This window comes from Oncorhynchus keta, chromosome 14 (genome assembly GCF_023373465.1).
Source record: "Oncorhynchus keta strain PuntledgeMale-10-30-2019 chromosome 14, Oket_V2, whole genome shotgun sequence".
NCBI classification, from domain to species: domain Eukaryota; kingdom Metazoa; phylum Chordata; class Actinopteri; order Salmoniformes; family Salmonidae; genus Oncorhynchus; species Oncorhynchus keta.
This window is the reverse complement of record NC_068434.1, coordinates 28,188,608-28,215,624: the sequence shown is the minus strand read 5'-3', so window position 1 is coordinate 28,215,624 and position 27,017 is coordinate 28,188,608. Positions and strand designations below refer to the sequence as shown.

At 43.5% G+C, this 27,017-nt stretch overlaps 1 protein-coding gene across 3 annotated transcripts in view; it reads right to left on the bottom strand.

Moving 5' to 3' along the window:
• Positions 1-2,114: 2,114 nt before the first annotated feature.
• LOC118393142 (neuronal calcium sensor 1-like) overlaps positions 2,115-27,017 on the bottom strand; it is a 33,934-nt gene continuing 9,031 nt past the window's right edge. For 2 of the 3 annotated variants that reach the window (XM_035785496.2, XM_035785497.2), the window contains 7 exons: positions 23,647-23,671; positions 14,014-14,152; positions 11,035-11,113; positions 10,504-10,592; positions 10,122-10,199; positions 8,552-8,665; positions 2,116-4,069 (listed from right to left, as the gene is read on the bottom strand). In XM_035785496.2, coding sequence (XP_035641389.1) covers positions 8,567-8,665; positions 10,122-10,199; positions 10,504-10,592; positions 11,035-11,113; positions 14,014-14,152; positions 23,647-23,671 — 509 coding nt within the window. In that variant the 3' untranslated portion in view covers positions 2,116-4,069; positions 8,552-8,566. Of the gene's footprint in view, positions 4,070-8,551; positions 8,666-10,121; positions 10,200-10,503; positions 10,593-11,034; positions 11,114-14,013; positions 14,153-16,833; positions 16,863-23,646; positions 23,672-27,017 lie in introns of all 3 variants that reach the window. The other variant, XM_052461455.1, reaches the window with a different exon arrangement.

Below are 27,017 nucleotides of genomic sequence, written 5' to 3'. Positions count from 1 at the left end.
GGAATTATCATTTCAGTCTCCTATTCCACATTTCTTCTTACACAAGAAAAGCATATAAAAGAGGGTTAGGGTTAGGGTTAGGGTTAGAAACAATACCGTTTATAGGATGCTGCTGCAAAACAAGAACTTAAAGCTGTTTGCTACAATGACAGACATTTTCTCTTTCTGAACCAACCAGGTCATAATTCAGACAAACAGCTCATTCGGAAAGTATTCAGACCGCTTGACTTTTTCCACATTTTGTTATGTTACAGCCTTATTCTAAAATGTATTTTCCCTCCTCATCAATCTACACACAGTAACCCATCATGACGAAGCAAAAAAAAACATTTTTTTGACATTTTTGCAAATGGATTACAAATAAAAGATGGAAATATCACATTTACATAAGTATTCAGACCCTTTACTCAGTACTTTGTTGAAGCACCTTCGGCAGCGATTACAGCCTTGAGTCTTCTTGGGTACACCTGTATTTGGGGAGTTTCTCCCATTCTTCTTTGCAGATCCTCTCAAGCTCTGACAGGTTGGATGGGGAGCGCCACTGCTCAGCTATTTTCAGGTCTCTCCAGAGATGTTTGATCGGGTTCAAGTCTGGGCTCTGGCTGGGCCACTCAAGGACAATCAGAGACTTTTCCCGATGCCACTCCTGCGTTGTCTTGGCTGTGTGCTTAGGGTCAATGTCCTGTTGAAAGGTGAACCTTTGACCCAGTCTGCGATTCTGAGCGATCTGGAGCAGGTTTTCATCAATGATCTCTCTGTACATTGCTCCATTCATATTTCCCTCGATCCCGACTAGTCACCCAGTCCCTGCCGCTGAAGAACATCCCCCAGCATGATGCTACCACCACCATGCTTCATTGTTGGGATGGTGCCAGGTTTCCTCCAAACGTGAAACTTGGAATTCAGGCCAGAGTTCACTCTTGGTTTCAGCAGCCCAGATGATCTTGTTTCTCACGGTCTGAGAGTTCTTTAAGTGTCTTTTGGCAATCTCCAAGCTGGCTATCATGTGCCTTTTACTGAGGAGTGGCTTCCACTCGACCATAAAGCCCTGATTGGTGGAGTACTGCAGAGATGGTTGTCCTTCTGGAAGGTTCTTCCATCTCCACAGAGGAACTCTGGTGCTCTGTCAGAGTGACCATCGGTTTCTTGGTCACCTCCCTGACCAAGGCCCTTCTTCCCCGATTTCTCAGTTTGGCCGGGCGGACAGCTCTAGGAAGAATCTTGGTGGTTCGAAACTTCTTCCATTTAAGAATGAAAGAAGGCCACTGTGTTCTTGGGGACCTTCAATGGGGACCTTCCCCAGATCTGTGCCTTGACACAATCCTGTCATGGAGCTTTACAGACAATTCCTTCTACCTCATGGCTTGGTTTTTGCTGACATGCACTGTCATCTGTGGGACCTTATATAGACAGGTGTGTGCCTTTCCAAATCATGTCCAATCAATTGAATTTACCACAGGTGGACTCCAATCAAGTTGTAGAAACATCTTAAAGATGATCAATGAAAACAGAATGCACCTCAGCTTAATTTTGAGTCTCATAGCAAAAGGTCTGAATACTTATGTCAATAAGGTATCTATCTGTTTTTAATTTTTTATACATTTGCAAAAGTTTCTGAAAACCTTTTTTCACTTTGTCATTATGGGTTGTTGTGTGTAGGTTGATGAGATTTTTTTTTATTGAATACATTTTAGAATAAGGCTGTAATGTAACAACATTTGGAAAACATGAAGAGGTCTGAATACTTTCCGAAGGCACTGTATGAGCATGGCACACTTTCGTCCCCCTTTTGCACCACGTAGTAACTCCAATTCTAATGGCTCTAAGATCTCCTGCACTCAACCAGATGGATAAGAATGAACAGACAGTGTTTAACTTGCTGAGAACCTGCCTAGCCTGTACCCAGCCACTATAAACCCAATCACGAAGCATAAGCATTTCGCTACACTCGCATTAACATCTGCTAACCATGTGTATGTGACAAATACATTTTGATTTGATTTGATTTTATTTTTCACCCACACAGTGATGGCACATCAAGAACATCACTACTTCTTAATGGACCATTTGAAGTGAGGCAGTCTGCTGTAGGAATACTTAAAGTTAGGGCATAAAAGCTTACACTGCGAGCCTATGGTGTTAGACTAGAGTATGGGTTTGAAATGGAAAGCACTCTTTACTCATATCTATGAACTGTCATAAAGCTCTGTTTAATGAACAAGTTAGTCTTTGTATCACCAAGTGAGACCACCAGGCTTTGATGGATAAATCCCTAATTAATGATAACAGGGTCATTTATGTTTCAATTGTACAAAAGCCAGAATCTCCATTAAATAATGACTTCAACCACTTTCTGAGTTCTGTTCCTGTATCCCATTTCGAATAAAGGGCATTTGAGGGAACCGAGCCACGATTTAGGAAATAAATTCAATCACACAAATGTAAAGCCAGCCACTTTTAAAATGATTTTTATTCTGTGCTCTGTGTTCTTAAATGTAAATGACAGCACAGGGGGAAATGATCTTTCTCACTTGAGTAAGGCTAAATCAATGAAGCTGACAAATACCTAATGTTCAGACTGAAATAACCGAGACTGGAGGGGAAAAAGCATCATCGCATGCTGGGATCTGTGATTTCTGTTGAACACACAGGACAGACACAAAGACGACAGGCTCAAACACACAGCCCGCAAACAGCTTTACAACGAGAATGTATGCCTGTTTGTTCTCAATAGCCGAAGCTTTGTGTATACACAAGGTGGAGTAAGATGCGCTCAAAGGAAATAATGAGCCTCAATTGAGATATGTCAACTGTGAAGAATTACACTGTGTTGCTTGGTCATGCCATTCAAGAAGTGGCTTTAAACATTACAGTGCCTTGATGGTAGTGCTGATGGGAAAGGGAACAGACATCGAACACAATAGGAGGCACATACCACAAACATAATAAATGAATCCTTACAAAAGCCACTCCCTGCCCACTTTCCACTCAAATAAAAATATAAAAGAAATCTCCTCAGAAGGAAGCAGTTTGTTTTTGAAGGAGGATAAAAAAAAGGCATACCATTTTTTTAAAGTCTTAAGCTTCATTTCATGTGAATAAACAGCACTCCAACAAATGCAACAAAGCAACAAATATTAAATGTTACACACCTATTTACACTGAGTGTACAGAACATTAGGAACACCCGCTCTTTCCATGACATAGAATGACCAGGTGAATTCAGGTAAATGCTATGACCCCTTATTGATGTCACTTGTTAAATCCATTTCAATCAGTGTAGATGAAGGGGAGGAGACACGTTAAAAAAGGATTTTAAAGCCTTGAGACAATTGAGACATTCATTTTAATTGCCTTTGAACAGGATATGGTAGTAGGTGCCAGACACACCGGTTTGAGTGTGTCAAGAACTGCAACACTGCTGGGTTTTTCACACTCAACAGAACTGAGGCTGTTCTGAGGGCAAAAGGTGGTGCAACGCAATATTAGGAAAGTGTTCCTCGTGTTTTGTACACTCAGTGTATACTATTTCATATGTACATGGGTTTATAAACAAGTTGATCTCTCTCCACACTCTCAAATCAGTGCCTGTTGATGTCTCCCGCTGTAGTCTTTCAGGTAGCCATGTCACACCACTATGGCTCTGTTGAGCGCCGTTCACAGTTCACACACACCTCAAGGGGTATCCTCCAGTGTAGACCACAGGGAAAAACAACCTTTAGACTCTCTCTAAAGCTGCTCTTCAGTGCTGTCCATCCCTTGTTTGAGTTCTTGAATGAAGTCCACAGACATATACCATCAACAAATTCCTTCCTCGCATGTTACGTTCAGTGTCTCTTACCCTCTTGCCCTTATTTTATTTCACATGTTGTAATATCAGAGGGCTCCGAGTTGTTTTCAATGCTTAGTGGAGATGAATATGTGCAATTGAGGACAGTATTACACAAGTCTGTGCCCGCCTCCTCACCCTCCCACGTCTCCTTCTGGATGGTGCATGGAGGGATGTTGATGTTTGTAGATGCTTCTTCTCATAGCAGGTGATGGCACTGTGTTAGATTCACTTGGGAATCTGTAATAATAATCACCATTGAGTTCAATGTGGCAATGAAATCAGACATGGAAACAAACAGTGCAAGATCCTATTGACAATAAGGGACCCTGAACTCTATAAGAAGTAAATGCAAGGCTACTTTAAACCCAAGCGGCCCCATGGATCTGTCTATATTGAGCTCAAAAACTCTGTCACATGTTGAGCCGAACATCAGCTACAATTGGCAATAATGGGCAGTTGAATACATTAGACAGAGGGAGGAGACCAGCTAACTGTCCTCTTTGCAGCTGTGGTCTGACAACGGCTGCTCTGTATTGTTTTTAGACCATGCGAGTCTCTGACCACTGTACCATGTCATCCTCAACAGATCAATTGACCACAATTCATAGTTTCTCTAATTATAGCAACAACAACAAAAATGTGATTGTATGATATGTAGAACCATGTGACATTTCCATCACTGGGATGCTGCATGATTAAGATAAAGAGATTAATCACTTTATTGGTCAATTACACACAAGGTCCAACCAAACTGTTACTTCAGCTTTTAACCCCAACCCCTCACATACATACAGGTTTTTACACATACATGCAGTTGAAGTCGGAGTCATAAAACTCATTTTTCAACCACTCCACAAATTTGTTAACAAACTATAGTTCTGGCAAATCGGTTAGGACATCTACCGTGTGCAAGACACAAGTAATTTTCCCAACAATTGTTAATTGTAATTTATAATTCACTGTATCACAATCCCAGTTAGTCAGAAGTTTACATACACTAAGTTTACTTTAAACAGCTTGGAAAATTCCAGAAAATGACGACATGGCTTTAGAAGCTTCTGATAGGCTAATTTGTAATGAATTTCCTCTTCTTCCGAAGAGGAGGCGAAACGGATCAGAGGACCAATACGCGGCGTGGTAATTGTCCATGGTTCTTTTTAATGCGTTAAGATACACATGAACAACTGACTACAAAAAAACAAGAAATGTGAAAACTCAAAACAGTCCTATCTGGTGCAAAGATAGACAGGAACAATCACTCACAAACACACAGTGAAACCCAGGCTACCTAAGTATGATTCTCAATCAGAGACAACCAATGACACCTGCCTCTGATTGAGAACCATACTAGGCCGAAACATAGAAATTCCCAAAATCTAGAACAACAAACATAGACTGCACACCCAACTCACGCCCTGACCATACTAACTAAATACAAAACACAGGAAATAAAAGGTCAGAACGTGACAGTACCCCCCCTCCCCCAAAGGTGCGGACTCCGGCCGCAAAACCTTGACCTATAGGGGAGGGTCTGGGTGGGCGTCTGTCCGCGGTGGCGGTTCTGGCGCGGGACGCGGACCCCACTTTACCATTGTCTTAGTCCGCCTTATTGTCCGCCTCCGTGGCTTTCTCACCATGGCAACCCCTCTCAATGACCCCACTGGACAGAGGGGCTCGGGACAGAGGGACAGGGGCTCCGGCGTCTCTGGGCTGAGGGGCTCCGGCGCCTCTGGGCTGAGGGGCTCCGGCGCCTCTGGGCTGAGGGGCTCCGGCGCCTCTGGGCTGAGGGGCCCGGCCGCGGGAGGCCTCTGGGCTGAGGGGCTCCGGCGCGCCGGACTGGGCTGAGGGGCTCAGCCAGGCGGGAGGCTGCCACAGGAGGCAGCGGCGCCGGACAGGCGGGACGCTCCGGTAGCGGCGCCGGACAGGCGGGAGGCTCCGGCAGCGGCGCCGGACAGGCGGGACGCTCCGGTAGCGGCGCCGGACAGGCGGGAGCACCTGCAGGGAGGAGACTGAGAGACAGCCTGGTGCGTGGGGCTGCCACAGGAACCACCAGGCTGGGGAGACCTTCAGGAGGCTTGGTGTTAGGAGGAGCCTGAAAGACCGGGCTGTGGGGGAGCACTGGAGCTCTGGTGCGCAACCTTGGCACCACTTCCCCAGGCTGGACAACTACTCGAGCCCGGACCCTCCAGAGTGCAGGCACAGGTTGAACCGGGCTGTGGGTAAGCACGGGAGATCTAGTGCTTACTACACGCACCTCTCCCCTAGGCTCCACTCCCACAGTTGCCCGGCACGAGCGGAGCGCAGGCAGAGGACGCACTGCACCCTCCCAGCGCCCCGGAGACACAGCACGCAGAGCCGGCGCAGGATAACCTGGACCAAGACTGCGTACCTGCGACCAGACCCGCTGAGCAGGCACCATACGCCCTGGCTCAATGCCCACACTCGCATGGCACTTTCGGGGGGCTGCCCTATAGCGCACCGGGCTATGGACACGCACTGGCGACACCGTGCGCTTAACCGCATAACACGGTGCCTGACCAGTAATGCGCTGCTTATCATAAGCACGAGGAGTGAGCTCAGGTCTGCTACCTGGCTTAGTACCACACCTCGTGTGCCCCCCCCAAAAAAATGTTTTGGGGCTGCCTCTCGTACCTGTCGCACTGGCTTCGCCAAACACATTCTCCTGTAACCTTCCTTGCATTGCTCCATCGAATCCCAGGCGGGCTCCGGCACTCTCCCTGGGTCGACCGCCCACCTATCTATCTCCTCCCAAGTTGTGTAGTCCAGATTCTGCTCTGATGCTGGCCGCTGTTGTTGCTGCTGCTGCTGCTGCTGTCGTCGCTGTCCTTTACCACGCCGCTTGGTCCGGTTTGGGTGGGTGATTCTGTAATGAATTTCCTCCTCTTCTTCCGAAGAGGGGAGGCGAAACGGATCAGAGGACCAATACGCGGCGTGGTAATTGTCAATGGTTCTTTTTAATGCGTTAAGGTACACATGAACAACTGACTACAAAAAAACAAGAAATGTGAAAACTCAAAACAGTCCTATCTGGTGCAAAGACAGAGACAGGAACAATCACCCACAAACACACAGTGAAACCCAGGCTACCTAAGTATGATTCTCAATCAGAGACAACCAATGACACCTGCCTCTGATTGAGAACCATACTAGGCCGAAACATAGAAATTCCCAAAACCTAGAAAAACAAACATAGACTGCCCACCCAACTCACGCCCTGACCATACTAACTAAATACAAAACACAGGAAATAAAGGTCAGAACGTGACATAATTGACATAATTTGAGTCAATTGGAGGTGTACCTGTGTATGTGTTTCAAGGCCTACCTTCAAACTCAGTGCCTCTTTGCTTGAAATCATGGAAAATCAAAGGAAATCAGCAAAGAACTCTGCATTTTTTTTGGAGACCTCCACAAGTCTGGTTCATCCTTGGGAGAAATTTCCAAACGCCTGAAGGTACCACGCTCATCTGGCCAAACAATAGTACGCAAGTATAAACACCAAGGGACCACGCAGCCGTCATACCGCTCAGGGAGGAGACTCGTTCTGTCTCCCAGAGTTGAACGTACTTTGGTGCGAAAAGTGCAAATCAATCCCAGTTAAACAGCAACGGACCTTGTGAATATGCTGGAGGAAACAGGTACAAAAGTATCTATATACACAGTAAAACGAATCCTATATATATCCACAGTAAAACAAGTCCTATATCGATATAACCTGAAAAGCTGCTCAGCAAGGAAGAAGCCCCTGCTCCAAAACCGCCATAAAAAGCCAGATTACGGTTTGCAACTGCACAAGAGGACAAAGATCATACTTTGGAGAAATGTCTTCTGGTCTGATGAAACAAAAATAGAACTGTTTGGCCATAATGACCATAGTTATGTTTTGAGGGAAATGGGGGTGACTTGCAAGTCGAAGAACACCATCCCAACCATGCTGCACGGGGGTGGCAGCATCATGTTGTGTGGGTGCTTTGCTGCAGGGAGGACTGGTGCACTTCACAAAATATATGGCATCATGAGGCAGGAAGAGTATGTGGCTATATTGAAGCAACATCTCAAGACATCAGTCAGGAAATTAAAGCTTGGTGGCAAATGGGTCTTCCAAATGGACAATGACCCCAAGCATACTTCCAAAGTTGTGGCAAAATGGCTTAAGGAAAACAAAGTGTGGCCATAACAGAGTGGCCATAACAAAGCCCTGACCTCAATCCTATGGAAAATGTGATGGCAGAACTGAAAAAGCATGTGCGAGCAAGGAGGCCTACAAACCGGACTCGGTTACACCAGCTCTGTCAGGAGGAATGGGACAAAATTCACCCAATTTATTGTGGGAAGCTTGTGGAAGGTAAACTCAAACGTTTGACCCAAGTTAAACGATTTAAAGGCAATGCTACTAAATACTAACTGAGTGTATGCAAACTTCTGACCCACTGGGAATGTGATGAGAGAAATAAAAGCTGAAATAAATCTCTCTACTATTATTCTGACACTTCCCATTCTTAAAATAAAGTGGTGATCCTAACTGACCAAATACAGGGAATTTTTACTAGGATTAAATGTCAGGAATTGTGAAAAACGGAGTTGAAAGGTGTATGTAAACTTCCGACTTCAACTGAACATATGCAGGTTTTTACAAACACATAAATATACAGGTTTTAATATATACATACATATACAAGTTTTCACTGCTTTACTCACCAAACACTTTATGCCTTATACCAGCCCATCGTACAGTGACAGTGCCTGCACAATGGAGGGGTCTGCCTTGGAACCCTCCTGAAACTCCTGCAGGGTCAACTTGCCATCAGCATTCTGGAATAGGAATACAGGAGAAGAGAATGCAATGGAACTGCAGCTGTATCGCAGATCAGGATACCTTTACTCAATCTTACCAGCAGGGGGCAAAAGTGTTTCTCAAAGAAATCCTGAATAAAGTACCAGAGCCTGTTCAACACGGCTTGGCTGATCTAGTTCAGTGCACTTGGATGGTCAGCTCTCTTCCCTCTGCCCATATAATTGACTGAGTGCTGCTGCTGTGCTCTGAAGCCAATCCTATTGGCTGATTCTGGCACTGGGTATTGAACTGACAAACACCCAAGCTGGCTCTATCTCATCTCTCTCTAAGCCGAGGACGAGGAGGGCCTGAGTGAGCTGACTGGGCATTAGCACTGGGCTGTGGTGGTGAGGATAAATCTGTGGTGTTTATACACCGCAGGCAGTGTTAGTGACGCTGGGATGGCTATGGCTAAGAGGTTAAACTACACTCCCCGCCTCACTGCACTACAGCACAGGGACAACAGTAAGAACAAATCCACATTCAGTCTTTTCTGTTGATTTTGCTAGTTAGTTCATTACAATAGTACTGCCACTTACTTGAACAACAAAGTGATCTATAAATTGTACAACAAAGTGCAAAATAGCTACCAACATACCAAAGATCAACACGTAGTTACATAATGATATCATATCATAACCCCCCCTTGGGTTGTGCCGTGGCGGAGATCTTTGTGGGCTATACTCGGCCTTGTATCAGGATGGTAAATTGGTGGTTGAAGATATCCCTCTCGTGGTGTGGGGGCTGTGCTTTGGCAAAGTGGGTGGGGTTATATCCATCCTGTTTGGCCCTGTCCGGGGGTATCATCGGATGGGGCCACAGTGTCTCCTGACCCCTCCTGTCTCAGCCTCCAGTATTTATGCTGCAGTAGTTTATGTGTCGGGGGGCTAGGGTCAGTCTGTTATATCTGCAGTACTTCTCCTGTCTTATCCGGTGTGCTGTGTGAATTTAAGTATGCTTTCTCTAATTCTCTCTTTCTTTCTCTCTCTCGGAGGAACTGAGCCCTAGGACCATGCCTCAGGACTAGCTGGCATGATGACTCCTTGCTGTCCCCAGTCCACCTGGCCGTGCTGCTGCTCCAGTTTCAACTGTTCTGCCTGTGATTATTAATATTTGACCATGCTGGTCATTTATGAACATTTGAAAATCTTGGCCATGTTCTGTTATAATCTCCACCCTGCACAGCCAGAAGAGGACTGGCCACCCCTCATAGCCGGGTTCCTCTCTAGGTTTCTTCCTAGGTTTAGGCCTTTCTAGGGAGTTTTCCCTAGCCACTGTGCTTCTACGCCTGCATTGCTTGCTGTTTGGGGTTTTGAGCTGGGTTTCTGTACAGCACTTTGAGATATCAGCTGATGTAAGAAGGGCTATATAAATACATTTGATAACCCACGGTGGTGGTTTTGGGTTACTACAGTGTTTTATATAGCGATATACCTTGTCCATCATGGCAAAAATACGGTCCACTCTCTTCTCAGGTGTATTCTCTTCTTCTGGTAACTCTACAGTGTTCCCCTGGAGTACAGAGGCAAATATACTGTCAATATACATGTCAATGTATTTAGTGGGGGCGGCAGGTAGCCTAGTAGTTCAAGTGTTGGGCCAGTAAACAAAAGGTTGCTAGATCGAATCCCTGAGCTGACAAGTTTTTTTTTTTTTAAATCTTTTGTTCTCCACAAGGCAGTTAACCCAATGTTCCTAGGCTGTCATTGTAAGTAAGAATTTGTTCTTAACTGACTTGCCTAGTTAAATGTAAAACACTATGTGCATGCTACCATTTCTCTTTGACATTGGAACATTTTAGCATTGTATAACTTACCACCATCAGATATATGGCATCTACGATGTTTAACATCTCGTCTCGTGTGATGTAGCCATCGTTATCAAGATCATACAATTTGAAAGCCCCTGTAAAGACAGCAAAAAAATGGTGAATGCCCAGTTCTGACTGTAAATAAAGTTGTTTTGAGATTGTGCAGATGGGGATCGGTGAGTGTATGTAGCCTTTCTTTTGTACTAATGTATTGTATGCTTGCCAATCAGATTGAAAATGAGTGGCTGTGTGGGGGAGTGGAGTAGGATGAGGGTTTTGAAATGGAATGAACCCCTGCATAGTCAGAACCATTTTCCCCAAATATCCAAACCCAGGGCTCACACAGTAGGCAACATAATTTAGCTTAATGCGTAACCATTTTTAACTATCTCTTATTTGTTGTCTTCTGTGAGCCTGTTAAGCTCTTTGTTTTGTTCATGCATAACAATAGGATCACAAAGAGCCATGTCCTGTCACTGAAGTGTCAAAGTGCATCTGGGGGTCACTGCATAATGTGAAGGGGTCATCTCTCCTTACATCTGAGCTTCTCGTCCAGCGTCCCCCGAGAGGTCACCGACAGGGCCTGGATGAACTCAGAGAACTCTATGCGTCCATCCTATTCAATGACAGAGAGAGAGAGAGAGAACGAGGGGTAGGGGAGTCAGACAGGCAGAGAGAGAGAGTGGGAGAGCGAGAGAGGGGGGAACAGTCAGGCAGCAAGAGAAAGAGAGTGAGAGGGGGGATAATAGAGAGAGAGGCAGAGAGAGAGAGAGAGAGAGAGAGAGAGAGAGAGAGAGAGAATGAATATCTTCTTTCACACTAACACCCCAATACACTTTGTTTAGTCTATTGCTGAAAAATGGGACAGACTTGTGCTCCGTGTCCGCTGCTATTTCTGCACTGCACCTGGCTCTCCCCCGAGGCTAAAGCATGTCATTGCTGGTCATTAGCGAGATGGATGCATGCTGTACGATATTTTGAAAGTTATTACACACTCATAGAACCACTGTATATTAGAGCCAAATAAGTTTCACAGCTTTCACATCGATTATACATCTGAAATGGACATCACAGGTTTCTCCCTCTGTCCTACAGGGTAAAGCATTCTCCAGGCAGTTTTATTTCACTCCAGCTTTCTTGGATTCCCTCACAGCATCCTGTCACAGCACTCAGAAGAATTTCCAATTACCTTCCAAAAATTGGGGGCAAATCGGTGGCCTGCAGCTTACTGCTGCAAGGGTTCAATTTGTGCAGTACATGGAAATGTCTGCCAATAAGAGATAGTGGTCAAGTATAAAATGGAGTCATAAAGCAGCACTAACAAAGACAGACTGGCTGCAAATTCAGCTCTCTTGATGAAGTTCTGAAATCAAAGCTCATTCAGCAGTACCAGAATTGCACTAATGTATTCTTTAATAGTGCAGAGTATTTTGCTATTCATGCTCTAAAGCAGCATATCTGTGACAGTATCTGCTCCTAGTAAAGCCTGAGAATTGACACCTTGGATAGGATAGTAACCCTGAGAAGAAGTTCCCCACTGCTCATATTCAGATAGTCTGACCCTACCAATGTGTTCTCTAACTACAGGGTGCTTAGCACAAATTAAGCCCATAAATAAAGAGCAGAACCAGTGTGTGTGTGTGATCTCCATGGCACAAAACCCATTACCCACAGGCTATGGCCGCCAGGGGTCATGGAAGGGCTGTTCTTAACAACACATAGTCCATTTCCCTTTCATTTTCAGGCACCTCTAACCTGTGCTTTGTCAACCCGTCTCCCCTCTGAAATGCCCCACAGAAAGGACTCCTTTCTGTGCTCAGATTCCACCTCTGATTAGAGACCATAACACTGCACTACCAGTACCATGACTAGACACTACCAGTAATATGACTAGACACTACCAGTACCATGACGAGACACTACCAGTACCATGACCAGGAACTACCAGTAACATGACTAGACACTACCATTACCATGACTAGACACTACCAGTACCATGACCAGACACTACCAGTAACATGACTAGACACTACCATGACTAGACACTACCAGTACCATGACCAGACACTACCATTACCATGACTAGACACTACCATTACCATGACTAGACACTACCAGTACCATGACCAGACACTACCAGTAACATGACTAGACACTACCATGACTAGACACTACCAGTACCATGACCAGACACTACCAGTACCATGACCAGACACTACCAGTACCATGACTAAACACTACAAGGACCATGACCAGGCACTATCAGTACCAGACACTACCAGTGCCATGACTAGACACTACCAGTACCATGACCAGACACTACCAGTACCAGACACTACCATGACCAGACACTACCAGTACCATGACTAGACACTACCAGTACCAGACACTACCAGTAACATGACCAGACACTACCAGTACCAGACATTACCAGTAACATGACCAGACACTACCAGTACCATGCCCAGACACTACCAGTACCATGACCAGACACTACCAGCACCATGACCAGACACTACCAGCACCATGACCAGACACTACCAGTAACATGACCAAACACTACCAGTACCATGACCAAACACTACCAGTACCATGACCAGACACTACCAGTACCAGACACTCCCAACCATGACCAGACACTACCAGTAACATGAATAGCAACTACCAGTACCATGACTAGACACTACCAGTACCATGACCAGTACCATGACAGACACCAGTACCATGACCAGACACTACCAGTACCATGACCAGACACTACCAGTACCAGACCCAGTACCATGACCAGACACTACCAGTAACATGAATAGCCACTACCAGTACCATGACTAGACACTACCAGTACCATACACTACCAATACTATGACCAGACACTACCAGTACCATGACCAGACACTACCAGTACCATGACCAGACACTAACAGTACCATGACCAGACACTACCAGTACCATGACCCAACACTACCAGTACCATGACCAAACACTACCAGTACCATGACTAGACACTACCAGCACCATGACCAGACACTACCAGTACCATGACTAGACACTACCAGTACCATGACCAGACACTACCAGTACCATGACCAGACACTACCAGTACCATGACCAGACACTACCAGTACCATGACCAGACACTACCAGTACCATGACCAGACACTACCAGTACCATGACCAGACACTACCGGTACCATGACTAGACACTACCAGTACCATGACCAGACACTACCAGTACCATGACCAGACACTACCAGTACCAGACACTACCAGTACCAGACACTACCAGTACCATGACCAGACACTACCAGTAACATGACTAGACACTACCAGTACCAGACACTACCAGTACCATGACCAGACACTACCAGTACCAACCAGAGACAGCACCCTCAACCTTTGTACTATATGTTACCGTTTGTTTACTGAGATTGCAGTGACTTTGAAATTGTAATTAAAATCACATAAAAAGCACATGTACTTGTGGAGGAACAAATGAAGGAATCAACAATCAAGAACCTTGTTTTCATCAAAGACGTTGAAGACAAAAGAAGCAAACTTGGTGGGGTCACCAAAAGGGAAGAACTGCTTGTAGATGTTCTGAAAGCCCACCGCATCCAGCTGACCACTTGGACAGTCCTTTATAAAGCCTTTGTACCTGCAAGACATGATGATGATGAGAGGGGAAGGCAAAGAGAACACAAGAGAAGGTTAACAGGATAAGGATACAATTATGCCTATTGAATATAATGTGAAAATGTGTTCAATGTGTCAATCAGCATTTATCTAGTATAAAACAGCATGCTGTATCAAAATGTTCAACCCAAAGCTATTTGTCTTGCAGAAAAGACAATGTCTCTAAACCGATGAAGAGGCAGAGGGAGTTTAATTCAAATTACTTTCTTGTCTCCTGCTAATGTGCATAAATGATAGATCAATCTGTGAGCTTCTAGCCTCTGGAGATGATACATCCAGAATGACATGACATCACAGTTAAATACAGAACCATGTTTCACATGCAATTTCCCAGTCAATCAAACAGAGACAGTCTCATTGTACAACTCAATAAAGAAACAGTGTTATCAGTGGAATAACAAGCCTTTAATGGGTCTGTACAGAGGCAGGGAGGGGAAAGGAGAGGACAGATCCTGGGCTTCGTTCAGTCCTTCCTTTGGCTCCTTACTCTGAAACTCATACTTTTAATCTGCCCAACAGACAAAACACGCTCTTCCATGGCCTAGAATAGGACAGACAGACACAGGGAATATCTTCAAATATGCTGAGAACAGTTTGAAGAGAAGACCATAAACCCTCCATAAACCCTCCATTTGCATATCCAGATGTGGAGATGAATGAAAACCCAGCGAAGAACAATGAGGAATCAAGTCTAATTGCCATTCGGTGTGCAGGCAATACAAAGCACATCATAATCCCAAAATGACCCATTTCAAGTGAGATAGATTTCGTCTGACTCATTTGTGAATTTCCCATTGTCTCCGTAAAAACTAAATCTTTTCAGTAGATTCATTGGGGAATTTATGCAAAAAAACTGTTCATGCAAAATCTCACAGCCCTCTAGATTTTATCAGTTGGTTCGCAGCCATTGACTACTAATTGGACATTAAGCAAGATGATCCCTATCTAACTAAACTAAATGTGAAGCAGCTCTTTCTAGTTTGAAGTAGCTCTGGCTAACTCAGTAGCATATGTGGAGTTGTGCATGGACACATACAGTCTAGCCTAGTGTAATGGATGCCCTGCTGCCTGCTCAGCGAGTACCGCTTCCTCCTGATTCGGCGTATACCGAGGCTTGAACCCAGTACCTCTGCTTTGCTTCTTACCAGTCGGCACAGCCAAAAATCTAGCTATTCAGTGACACAAGTGGGGACACTTCAGGCTCAGGAGTGAGCTTCACACATCCCCATGTGATAGATTAATCCCCTAAACTTAATCCACAACGACCCCAGCGTTGTTCTGAGTGCAACTTCAGATCCAAATCACAGCACCATGTGTAACGGATGTCACATTGCCAGTTTAGCGAGTACTGCTTCCTCCAGATTCAGTTCATACCGAGGTTCCAACCCATGGGATCTCTGCCTTGCTAGCAGACGTGACCACCCTCCAGGAGATTCTTACCAGTCGACGCCACCAAAAAGTTAGCTATTCGGTGGTGCAAGTGGGGACATTTCAGGCTGAGGAGTGAGCTTCACACATTCCCATGTGGTACACTAGGTCCCAGGCCATTCAGGATAATTGTATTTATTCACATAGAGATAGCCAGTGCAATTATGTCCCAAATAGTGAGCCAACATGACTGACAGTGTTGTGGACTGCTAATAACCATCCACCATGATATTTAGCCATTTTCCCTTGTTGTTGTCCAGTTGACAGGGATACTTGGCTCTGTCCCCCTGTTATTGATTGCAGGTGAGCACTAAGCATACTAACATTTCCCCCTGAATATATTAGCATATAATCAATACGGAGGAGACATTTAATGTACAGCACCGGCATTTATCTAACCCCGCTAATTCTTCCATGTCTGTCGGTGGCTCCTCCACTAATTACACACCATCTGGCATTTCCCCTGTTTAAACTGTCTCTCATCCTTCACACTCAACCATGATGATTGCGGCTGATCTTCAAGTGGGGAGTCATGCAAAGTTTCCATGAAATAATGTATGGGAGGGCCACTCAGCTGGCTGCAGTGCCCAGCCAAGGGGTTATTCTGCCCCAGTGTATCCAGGCAGCCCCTGAGACTGGTCAGCTCTGTAGCGCCGTGCTAGGGAAGCCCGCCAAGCATTCTCTTTATTCTGCTGCTGCGTGTGGATGTGCCCTTGCTCACTGGCCCTATCAGAGAGGGCCAAGTGCATCAATACACTGACTGGCTGGCACACGAGGCACTGACTCCTCTCCCTATAGTACAGTCAGGATCAGGTTTTGACACAAAGCCAAGGCCGATAAAATAGTGTTAAAGACCATGCGAGATGGACAGGGAAAGGCAGCATTGGCACGTGATATTGGTTACTGTAAATCCTAATTCATTGTTTAGGCTAGATCTAGCCTGGGGTGAGATGTATTCAACTCTTTTCCACCACTCATTTACTACAAGAATAAAAACAGAAGCATTTGCAGTGTGGAATAAGGATCCAGTAGGCTCAGCCAGCTACATCATCATTTTGCTTTGAGATTAGTTGGTTGTGTTTTATAGCGTTACATGGCAGAGGACATGACCCAATTCCCTGTGTGCTACAAATTGTAAAAAAAATAAAATAAAATAAAAAACTGTGAGGGTGAAAGCCATGCATGCAAAGACAAAGAGTACCTATAAATACTCACATCCTCTACAATAGCACCAATCCTTGACTCTGTAGGAAAAAGTCATTATATTTTCAGAACTCATCTGTCTCCAAGACAATGTGTGAAAAAACAACTTTAGCCTCAAATGCAGTAGCACTACACAATCTATTAGTGATGGGAGGGGAAACCGATACAGTGACATATATCGCAATACTATAGTTGGATGATATTATATCGATATTTGACCCCAAGTACTGATTGAAAAAATACATCAAATATATATTTTTTGCTACTATTGTAGCGTTAGCTGGCGCTATAGTCAGCGGTACCTGCGCCAAAACGCAGGTATTTTTAATCCTATAGGTTGTTCTCCATTTTCTTTTAAATAGTAAGCCAACATGTTTCCCTGACTGATCAAAACGTGTTTTCTCATGCTCTCTCTTGTCTCTCTGCAGCAGATATATGGTGAGCAATATGTTTGGAAAATCGACTCACAATACATATAGAATCATGAGAATCGCAATACATATTGTATCAGCACCCAAGTATCGTGATTAGGGTTGCAAAGTTACCGGTAATTTACCAAAGTTACCGGAAACCTTTGCAATTTTTGTAATTAACAGGTCATCTATGGCAATATATGGTAACTTTGGTCATTTATACTTGAATAACTTTTAAAAAATGTATTATTTTTTTTATATCTGTGTCCATATTGTCCATGATTTTCTTGTGGATAGACCATATGGTTCAAGAGAAAATACCCAAATTAATGAAAAAATGATCTAATCAACAATGGCATTATTTTCAATTAACTATTGACTTTTTTCACAACTGCCAGCAGTTTGGCGCAAAAATATTTAAAACAAAGACATATTCACATAGTAAAATAAATGAACGCTTGTAAAAAAAAACATATAATGTTGAAACCCTCATATTAAACAATGGCATGAAATAACATTAAGGACCTGGCATGTGAGATTGACAGAGAAAGGCAGCATAGGCACGTGATATAAACTCAGCAAAAAAAGAAACGTCCTGTCACTGTCAAATGCGTTTATTTTCAGCAAACTTAACATGTGTAAATATTTGTATGAACATAACAAGATTCAACAATCTGCATCTCCTCCTCATGGACTGCACCAGATTTGCCAGTTCTTGCTGTGAGATGTTACCCCCACTCTTCCACCAAGGCACCTGTAAGCCTCTCTCAGCCTATTGCGAACAGTCTGAACACTGATGGAGGGATTGTGAGTTCCTGGTGTAACTCGGGCAGTTGTTGTTACCATCCTCTACCTGTCCCGCAGGTGTGATGTTCGGATGTACTGATCCTGTGCAGGTGTTGTTACACACTGTCTGCAACTGTGAGGACAATCAGATGTCAATCCTGTCTCCCTGTAGTGCTGTCTTAGGCGTCTCACAGTACGGACGTTGCAATTTATTGCCCTGGCCACATCTGCAGTCCTCATGCCTCCTTGTAGCATGCCTAAGGCATGTTCACGCAGAAGAGCAGGGACCCTGGGCGTCTTTCTTTTGGTGTTTTTCCAGAGTCAGTAGAAAGGCCTCTTTAGTGTCCTAAGTTTTCATAACTGTGACCTGAATTGCCTACCGTCTGTAAGCTGTTAGTGTCTTAACGACCGTTCCACAGGTGCATGTTCATTAATTGTTTATGGTTCATTGAACAAGCAGGGGAAACAGTGTTTAAACCCTTTACAATGAAGATCTGTGGAAGTTATTTGGATTTTTATGAATTATCTTTGAAAGACAGGGTCCTGAAAATGGGACGTTTCTTTTTTTTACTGAGTTTGGGTTACTGTAAATCCTAATTTATTGTTTAGGCTAGATCTAGCCTGGGGTGAGATGTATTCAACTCTTTTCCACCACTCATTTACTACAATAATAAAAACAGAAGCATTTGCAGTGTTGAATAAGGACCCAGTAGGGTGTGTAAATTACCTGTTACTTTGCCACCCTAATCACGATACTTAGGTGCCGATAAGATATGTATTGTGATTCTCACGATTCTATATGAATTGCGATTTGATGTTCCAAACATATTGTTCACCATATGTCTGCTGCAGAGAGACAAGAGAGAGCATGAGAAAACAAGTTCTGATCAGTCATGGAAATATGTCACATGCTTCAAGATGACCACCATTTTTCCTGTACCCAAGAAGGCAAAGATAACTGAACTAAATGACTACCGCCCCATAGCACTCACTTCTGTCATTATGAAGTGCTTTGAGAGACTAGTCAAGGATCATAACACCTCCACCATACCGGCCATCCTAGACCCAATTCAGTTTGCATACCGCCCCAACAGGTCCACAGACGATGCAATCAACATCACACTGCACACGGCCCTATCCCAACTGGACAAGAGGAATACCTATGTAAGAATGCTCTTCATTGACTACAGCTCAGCATTCAACACCATAGTACACTCCAAGCTCATCATCAAGCTGGAGGCCCTGGGTCTCAACCCCTCCCTGTGCAATTGGGTCCAGGACTTAGACGGGCCACCCCAGGTGGTGAAGGTAGGAAACAACATCTTCACTTCGCTGACCCTCAACACTGGGGCCCCACAAGGGTGCGTGCTTAGCCCCCTCCTGTACTCCCTGTTCACCCACGACTGCATGGCCATGCACGCCTCCAACACAATCATCAAGTTTGCAGATGACACAACAGTAGTAGGCTTGATTACCAACAACGACGAGACAGCCTACATGGGAGGAGGTGAGGGCACTCGGAGTGTGGTGTCAAGAAAACAACCTCTCACTGACCGTCAACTAAACAAAGGAGATCATTGTGGACTTCAGGAAACAGCAGAGGGAGCACCCCCCTATCCACACTGACAGGACAGCAGTGTGGAGAAGGTGGAAAGTTAAGTTCCTCTGCGTACACATCACAGACAAACTGAAATGGTCCACCCACACAGACAGTGTGGTGAAGAAGGCGTAACCTCAGGAGGCTGAAGAAATTTGGCTTGTCACTAGGGCTGGGCGATATGGCCAAAATATTAAATCACGGTATTTAGACTGTATTTTTGTTTTTGAATAATAAAAGTTCTACATTTGCTTTATGAGTAATGAGTGATCCTAGGGTGGCAACACATACATTCTAAGTGATTTCAGTGAGTCTCTCTAAATTCTGAATATTTTATACTGTTCAATTCAACTTCAACCAAAACAAATTTCAGAGGTGGAAAATTACCAAATTATCATACTTGAGTAAAAGTGAAGATACGTTAATAGAATATTTCTCAAGTAAAAGTCACCCAGTAAAATACTACTTGCGTAAAAGTCTAAAAGTATTTGGTTTCAAATATACTTAAGTATCAAAAGTATATGTAATTGATCAAATGTACTTAAGTATCAAAAGTAAAAGTACAAATAATTTCAAATTCCTTATATTAAGCAAACCTTTTTATTTACGGACAGCCAGGGGCACACTCCAACACTCAGACATCATTTACAAACTAAGCATTTGTGTTCAGTGAGTCCTCCAGATCAGAGGCAGTAGATGACAAGGGATCTTATCTTGACAAGTGCGTGAATTGAACCATTTTCCTGTCCTGCTAAGCATTCAAAATGTACCGAGTACTTTTAGGTGTCAGGGAAAATGGAGTAAAAAGTACAGCATTTTCTTTAAGAATGTAGTGAAGTAAAAGGTGTCAAAAATAAAAAACAGTAAAGTATAAAAACCAAAAAACAACTTAAGTAGTACTTGGAAGTATTTTTACACCACTGCTCAATTGAGATAATTTCCACACAAGGCTGCACAATATGGAAAAATAATCTAGGATTTATGGAACTATTTGTACTGAGAGTCAGGAAACATGTCCAGGGAGTGAGTGTTTTAATAACATAAACAGAACATAATATAAAACAAGAAACACTACCAGCACACAGACATGAAACAAAAACAATGACACCTGAGGAAGGAACCAAAGAGAGTGACATATAGGGCAGGTAATCAAAGAGGTGATGGAGTCCAGGTGAGTGTCATGCGCTGATGCGCATTACGATGGTGACAGGTGTGCGCCATAAGGAGCAACCTGGTGACCTAGAGGCTGGAGAGGGAGCACACGTGACAACTTATTTTTAACCAAATGTTGCAATTGCAATTTGACTTGCGAATTAGAGAAAAACTGTTGGAATCATGAAAATAGAATGACTATTCTAGAATATAAAGTGGGCACTTTGAATAATGTGTTGTTTGAGATGAAAACAAATGAAAATGCCAGGGAGTTGTTATTGTGACATGGTAGGAACTAAAGTGTTGATATGTGTTTCCTAGGGGACCCTATTAGCTTTGACTACATTGCTTGTTTTCTCTTAGCTACTTCATGTAGGTTACATATTCCTCTTTGATTTAGAAGATACTGTTGCAAAAACAACATGCTGATTTAGGTCTACACCATCACTGCTATTATCAGGTTGTATTAGCTAGCTACGTTTGCTCTTACTCAGTACATTTATTAGTGGCTAACAATTAGTATCTCAAGATTTAGTACAACTTGCTAAGAAAATACAAACAGCTGTTTGCTAATGTAAGAAACACAAACTAATATTGTCATTATAGAACGCTAGTGGATTTATATTAATAAGCATAGTGAAAACAGCATTGTTGTCATCAACATTATTGCATGTGCTGCATTGACCATGCAGACTGAATGCAAATGTCTCGTGGTTGAGGAACATCAAATGTGCTCCTTGAGTGATGGGGCATGGCTAGGTCTGTGTGGAAAGTGGCACGGTGAGAAAGAGCAGAGAGAGATTACTCGATTAGAGAAGTAAACTATAAAAATTGACATTACACATGGTGTATCACTTTTAACAAACCAAACATTCAAATACTGGTATAGAAGTTAACGTAAAAACCCAAACCGATCCCTATATCAATTCCGATATATAATAAAATACGGTATACTTCCCAGCCCTACTTGTCACCTAAAACCCTGACAAACTTTTATAGATGCACAATCGAGAGCATCCTGTCGGGCTGTATCACAGCCTGGTACGGCAACTGCACCACCCTCAACTGCAAGGCTCTCCAGAGGATGGTGCGGTGTGCACAATGCATCACCGGGGGCAAACTACCTGCCCTCCATGACACCTACAGCAACCGATGTCACAGGAAGGCCAAAAAGATAATCACGGACAATAACCACCCGAGCCACTGCCTGTTCACACTGCTACCATCCAGAAGGCGAGGTCAGTACAGGTGCATCAAAACTGGGAACCGAGAGACTGAAAAACAGCTTCTCTCTCAAGGCCATCAGACTGCTAAACAGCAATCACTAACTCAGAGAGGCTGCTGCCTACATTGAGACCCAATCACTGGCCACTTTAATAAAAGGATCACTAGTCACTTTAAACAATGCCACTTTCGGCCATTGCTCATCCATATATTTACATGTACATATTCTCATTCACACCTTTAGATTTCTGTCGGAACTAGAAGCACAAGCATTTCACTACACTCACATTAACATCTGCAAAGGATGTGTATGTGACCAATACAATTTGATTTGATTATTCACTAAATTGATGGTTTATATTTAGGACAATGTTTTACAGCTTCGTCATTATATATATATTTATATATTATATGTATATATACAGTACCAGTCAAGAGTTTGGGCACACCTACTCACTCAAGGGTTTTTCTTTATTTTTACCATTTAGTGAATATTAGCGAAAACATCAAAACTATGAAATAACACATATGGCATCATACAGTTACCACAAAAGTGTTAAAACAAATCCAAATATATTTTATATTTGAGATTCTTCAAAGTAGCCACCCTTTGCCTTGATGACAGCTTTTTTCTGGTAACTTTGGTAAATTGAAATGCATTCCAGGTGACAACCCCATGAAGCTGGTTGAGAGAATGCCAAGAGCTGTCATCAAGGCAAAGTGTGGCTACTTATTTCATTATTTTATATACTGCCAGGTCGCAGTTGCAAATGAGAACTTGTTCTCAACTAGCCTACCTGGTTAAATAAAGGTGAAATAAATAAAAAATATACTGTATTTTGCATGAGGGCCAGAGATAATTACAGAAACCTGTGATAATCCAAAGTACCCATAAGGGCCACTAGATGTTTTGTGATAAATTACATAAATTCCTTGAAAGTTACTACAATTGTGGTCGTTTACTGGTAAACTTCTAAAGTGTCCAGTAATATACCCTCCCTTTGCAAGCCAAATCGTGATCATATCGTAGCGTGAGGTCTCTGGCAATTCCCAGCCCTACAATTTAGCCTACTTAAATACTTTATCCATGGATTTCACTTTAGAAGCAATATCCATGCGCCACGGAACTATCAAATCGAGGATTTAATCAAGGGGCTATATAAAGTTAGGCATGCTCTCGGCACTCTGAAGAAAGGCCTTAATAACCAGAGCAGAGTTGGAGCATCAGTCAGACATGAGTAAACAACTCTTGACACAGTCTGGCTGCTGCTCAGGAAGCTCCAGCCCAGCCAGCTCACCTCCCAGTCACTGGGCACAGCTCACGGAGCAGCAGACCTGCATTCCAGAGTCAGACCAGTCAGCCTGAGCCTGCAGGCTTCAGCCAGCCTTTAGATGGGACCCATTCAGCAAGGCATATGGCCCCTGGAGTACCTGACATTAACACCAGAACACCTGCCAAATTTAGTAAACAGCACATGTTGCAGGTGAATCTGTCACTCACCCACATTGACAGGTACAGTTCTGAGAGTCTAATTGAGGACTAGGCCCAAATGCAGACTAGAAGAATTTTAGTTTTTGGAAGAAGAGAGGGGTAGAAAAGGGTAGAGCAGAAAAGGGAGATTTGGAGGGTCATTGAAAATCACATGTACTTACCACTGTTGCACCTCTTTCTCTGTAACTGGAAGAAAAAAGGAGAGTTTTAGCAAGAGGGAATAAAGTTATGTACCATGTCTCAGACCATTTAGATGACTTGGACAAATCCACTGTCAGTTGAAAATCACAGATTCCCATGACTGCATAGGATTGGGCTGTAACAAAAATAATCAAATTATGATTGCACTGAGCACTTTTGGGTTTCTTATCAATTTGCACCCACCCTGAGGAATAATGTGTAATTATTTTTGTTGTTTAATGTATAATTGAATTCAATACTTGTGTTTAATGTGTAATTTAATTCAGTACTTTTGTTGTTTAATGTGTAATGGAATTCAGTACTTGTGTTGTTTACAAACTGAATGATTCATCACACCTGAAGCTATGGAATTCACTCATCTGCTACATTGCTCCCAAGGACTTCCACGTTATTATAATTCAAAAGGTCAACTTAGCAGATTCATGGACAGAGGAAGAGAGGGAGAGAGAGAGACAAAGAGAGAGACAGAGAGGGGTTAGCAGGAGGAAAGTGAGTGGCTTGGGGAGCAAGACGTGTTATCATGCCCGCAAACAGCGTTAGTATCAACCACTCCCTCGTGGTTCTCCCTCCAGCCTCCAAAGTAACCAAAGCAATTTTCACCATCTGAACAATGAGGCATACTTTCGGAAAAATCTATGGCTGTGTAGGTAACCTGGTAGACCTGTGAGGGCGTTTTGAACGTACACTGCTCATAGCCTCAGTGCAGACATGGGGTATTCTCTAAACCGACAGGATGCTTCTTAATAAGGCTCCACAAACAACATAATGAACTAGATGTTCATGGGCTAGATTTGGCTGTTCCCACTGCCACAGGTCATACTGACACATGGATATGGTGGTGTGGTACTGTTGCCTCGGTAATGAGTGTTCTAATGTTGTAGTCCCCATAACCTTAGTTAGATTTTTAAAAAGCTAATATATAGAATCTTTCAGTCTTTGGAGGGAATAATTCATGGTTTTGAATAGTCACAACTATTGTATTACCTGAACCATTGTATTTTGTTGTTGTATTTTTTATTTAACTAGACAAGTCAGTTAAAGAACAAATTCTTACTTTCAATGGCGGCCTAGGAACAGTGGGCAGAACGACAGATTTGTACCTTGTCAGCTCGGCGGTTTGAACTTGCAACCTTCCGGTCACTAGTCCAACTCTCTAACCACTAGGCTACCCTGCCGCCCCACAGTGAGGGCTCTATTTTAACAAAACTAACGCAATGGTAAATCTAAGCACTGGCGATAGTGCTATTGGTCAGGGGGTGGGTGAGAAATATTTGTCTATTTTCACAGCCTTCATTATCAGCGCAATAGCTGGCGGTAGTTCAAAATGGTTGGGTTTTGAGAGGCAGGTTCTCAATAAGCAAAATATACACTACATAACCAAAAGTATGTGGACACCTGCTAGTTAAACATCTCATTCCAAAACCATTGGCATTAATATGGAGTTGGTCCCCCCTTTGCTGTTATAACAGCCTCCACTCTTCTGGGAAGGCTTCCCAAAAGATGTTGGAACGTTGCTGTGGGGACTTACTTTCATTCAGCCACAACAGCGTTAGTGAGGTTGGGCACTGATGTTGGGAGGTTGGGCACTGATGTTGGGAGGTTGGGCACTGATGTTGTGAGGTTGGGCACTGATGTTGGGAGGTTGGGCACTGATGTTGGGAGATTAGGCGTTCCAATTCACCTCAAAGCCCGAACCATGAAAAACAGCCCTAGACCATTATTCCTCCTCCACCAAACTTTACAGATGGCACTATGCATTCGGGCAGGTAGAGTTTGGCATCCGCCAAACCCAGATTCTTCCGTCGAACTGCCAGATGGTGAAGAGTGATTCATCACTCCAGAGAACGCGTTTCCACTGCTCCATAGAGATCTTAGGCTTGTGTGAGGCTGCTTGGCAATGGAAACCCATTTCATGAAGCTCCTGATGAACAGTTCTTGTGCTGATGTTGCTGTCAGAGGCAGTTTGGAACTCGGTTGTGAGTGTTACAATCGAGAACAGACGTTTTCTACGCGCTTCAGCACTCGGCAGTCCTGTTCTGTGAGCTTGTGTGGCCTATCACTTTGCGGCTGAGCCCTTGTTGCTCTTAGACGTTTCCATTTCACAATAACAGCACTTAGAGTTGACCGGGGCAGCTCTAGCAGGGCAGAGATTTGATACAGATGGACAGGTGGCATCCTATCACGGTGCCACGTTGAAAGTCACTGAGCTCTTCAGTAAGGCCATTCTACTGCCAATGTTTGTCTATGGCGATTGCATGGCTGTGTACTCGATTTTATACACCTGTCAGCAATGGGAGTGGCTGAAATAGCCAAATCCAATAGTTTTAAGGGGTGTCCACTTACTTTTGTCCATGTAGTGTAAGTAATGTATAAAGACGAAGCTGTAAAACTTTGTCCTAAAAATAAACCATCAATTTAGTGAATACCATTGTTTAATATGAGGGTTTCAACATTATATTTATTTTACACACGTTTATTTATTTGACTTTGTGAATATGTCTTTGTTGTGAAGCGCCAAACTTCTGGCAGTTGTGAAAAAAGTCAATAGAACAGTTGCAGAGCTAATTTAAAAAACAATGTTTAACCTTTATTTAACTAGGCAAGTCAGTTAAGAACAAATTCTTATTTTCAATGACGGCCTAGGAACAGTGGGTTAACTGCCTGTTCAGGGGCAGAACGACAGATTTGTACCTTGTCAGCTCGGGGGTTTAAACTTGCGACCTTCCAGTTACTAGTCCAACGCTCTAACCACTAGGCTACCTTGCCGCCCCAATTGAAAATAATGCCATTGTTGATTAGATGCGGTTTAAATTAATTATGCTATTTTCTCTTGAACCATATGGTCTATCCACTGGAAACAAATGGACAATATGGACACAGATATAAACAATGAAACTATATATGAATAAATGTTTTCAAAGTTATTCATGTATAACTTATACATGTTGTGTATATATAGTGTAGCCTAGGCCTGATGTTGATACTGAATTATAGGACTGAATAATTGAAATACGTTTGGAGGAGAGCGTCTTTGGTAACCAAATGAGAGGCGCTCTTTGGGAATGGGGATGGATACAAGCCGCATGGAGTATGCACTGCAGGTATGCCTATGTGAATTGTGAGTACTGCATGAGTAGATGACCATTTAGAAAGCTTTTATGGATCTAAGCTACTTGGTGAATGCATGGCCAGGATAAGAAAGACCCCAGATGCATTGCTGTTGAACCCGCTTTCCTTAAAGTAAGTAAGGTGAGGGTAGCTTACTTAGGACTTGTATTTTAATGAAACGAAACGGAAAACAAGCAAATGTTACAGGAAAATAACTGAAATG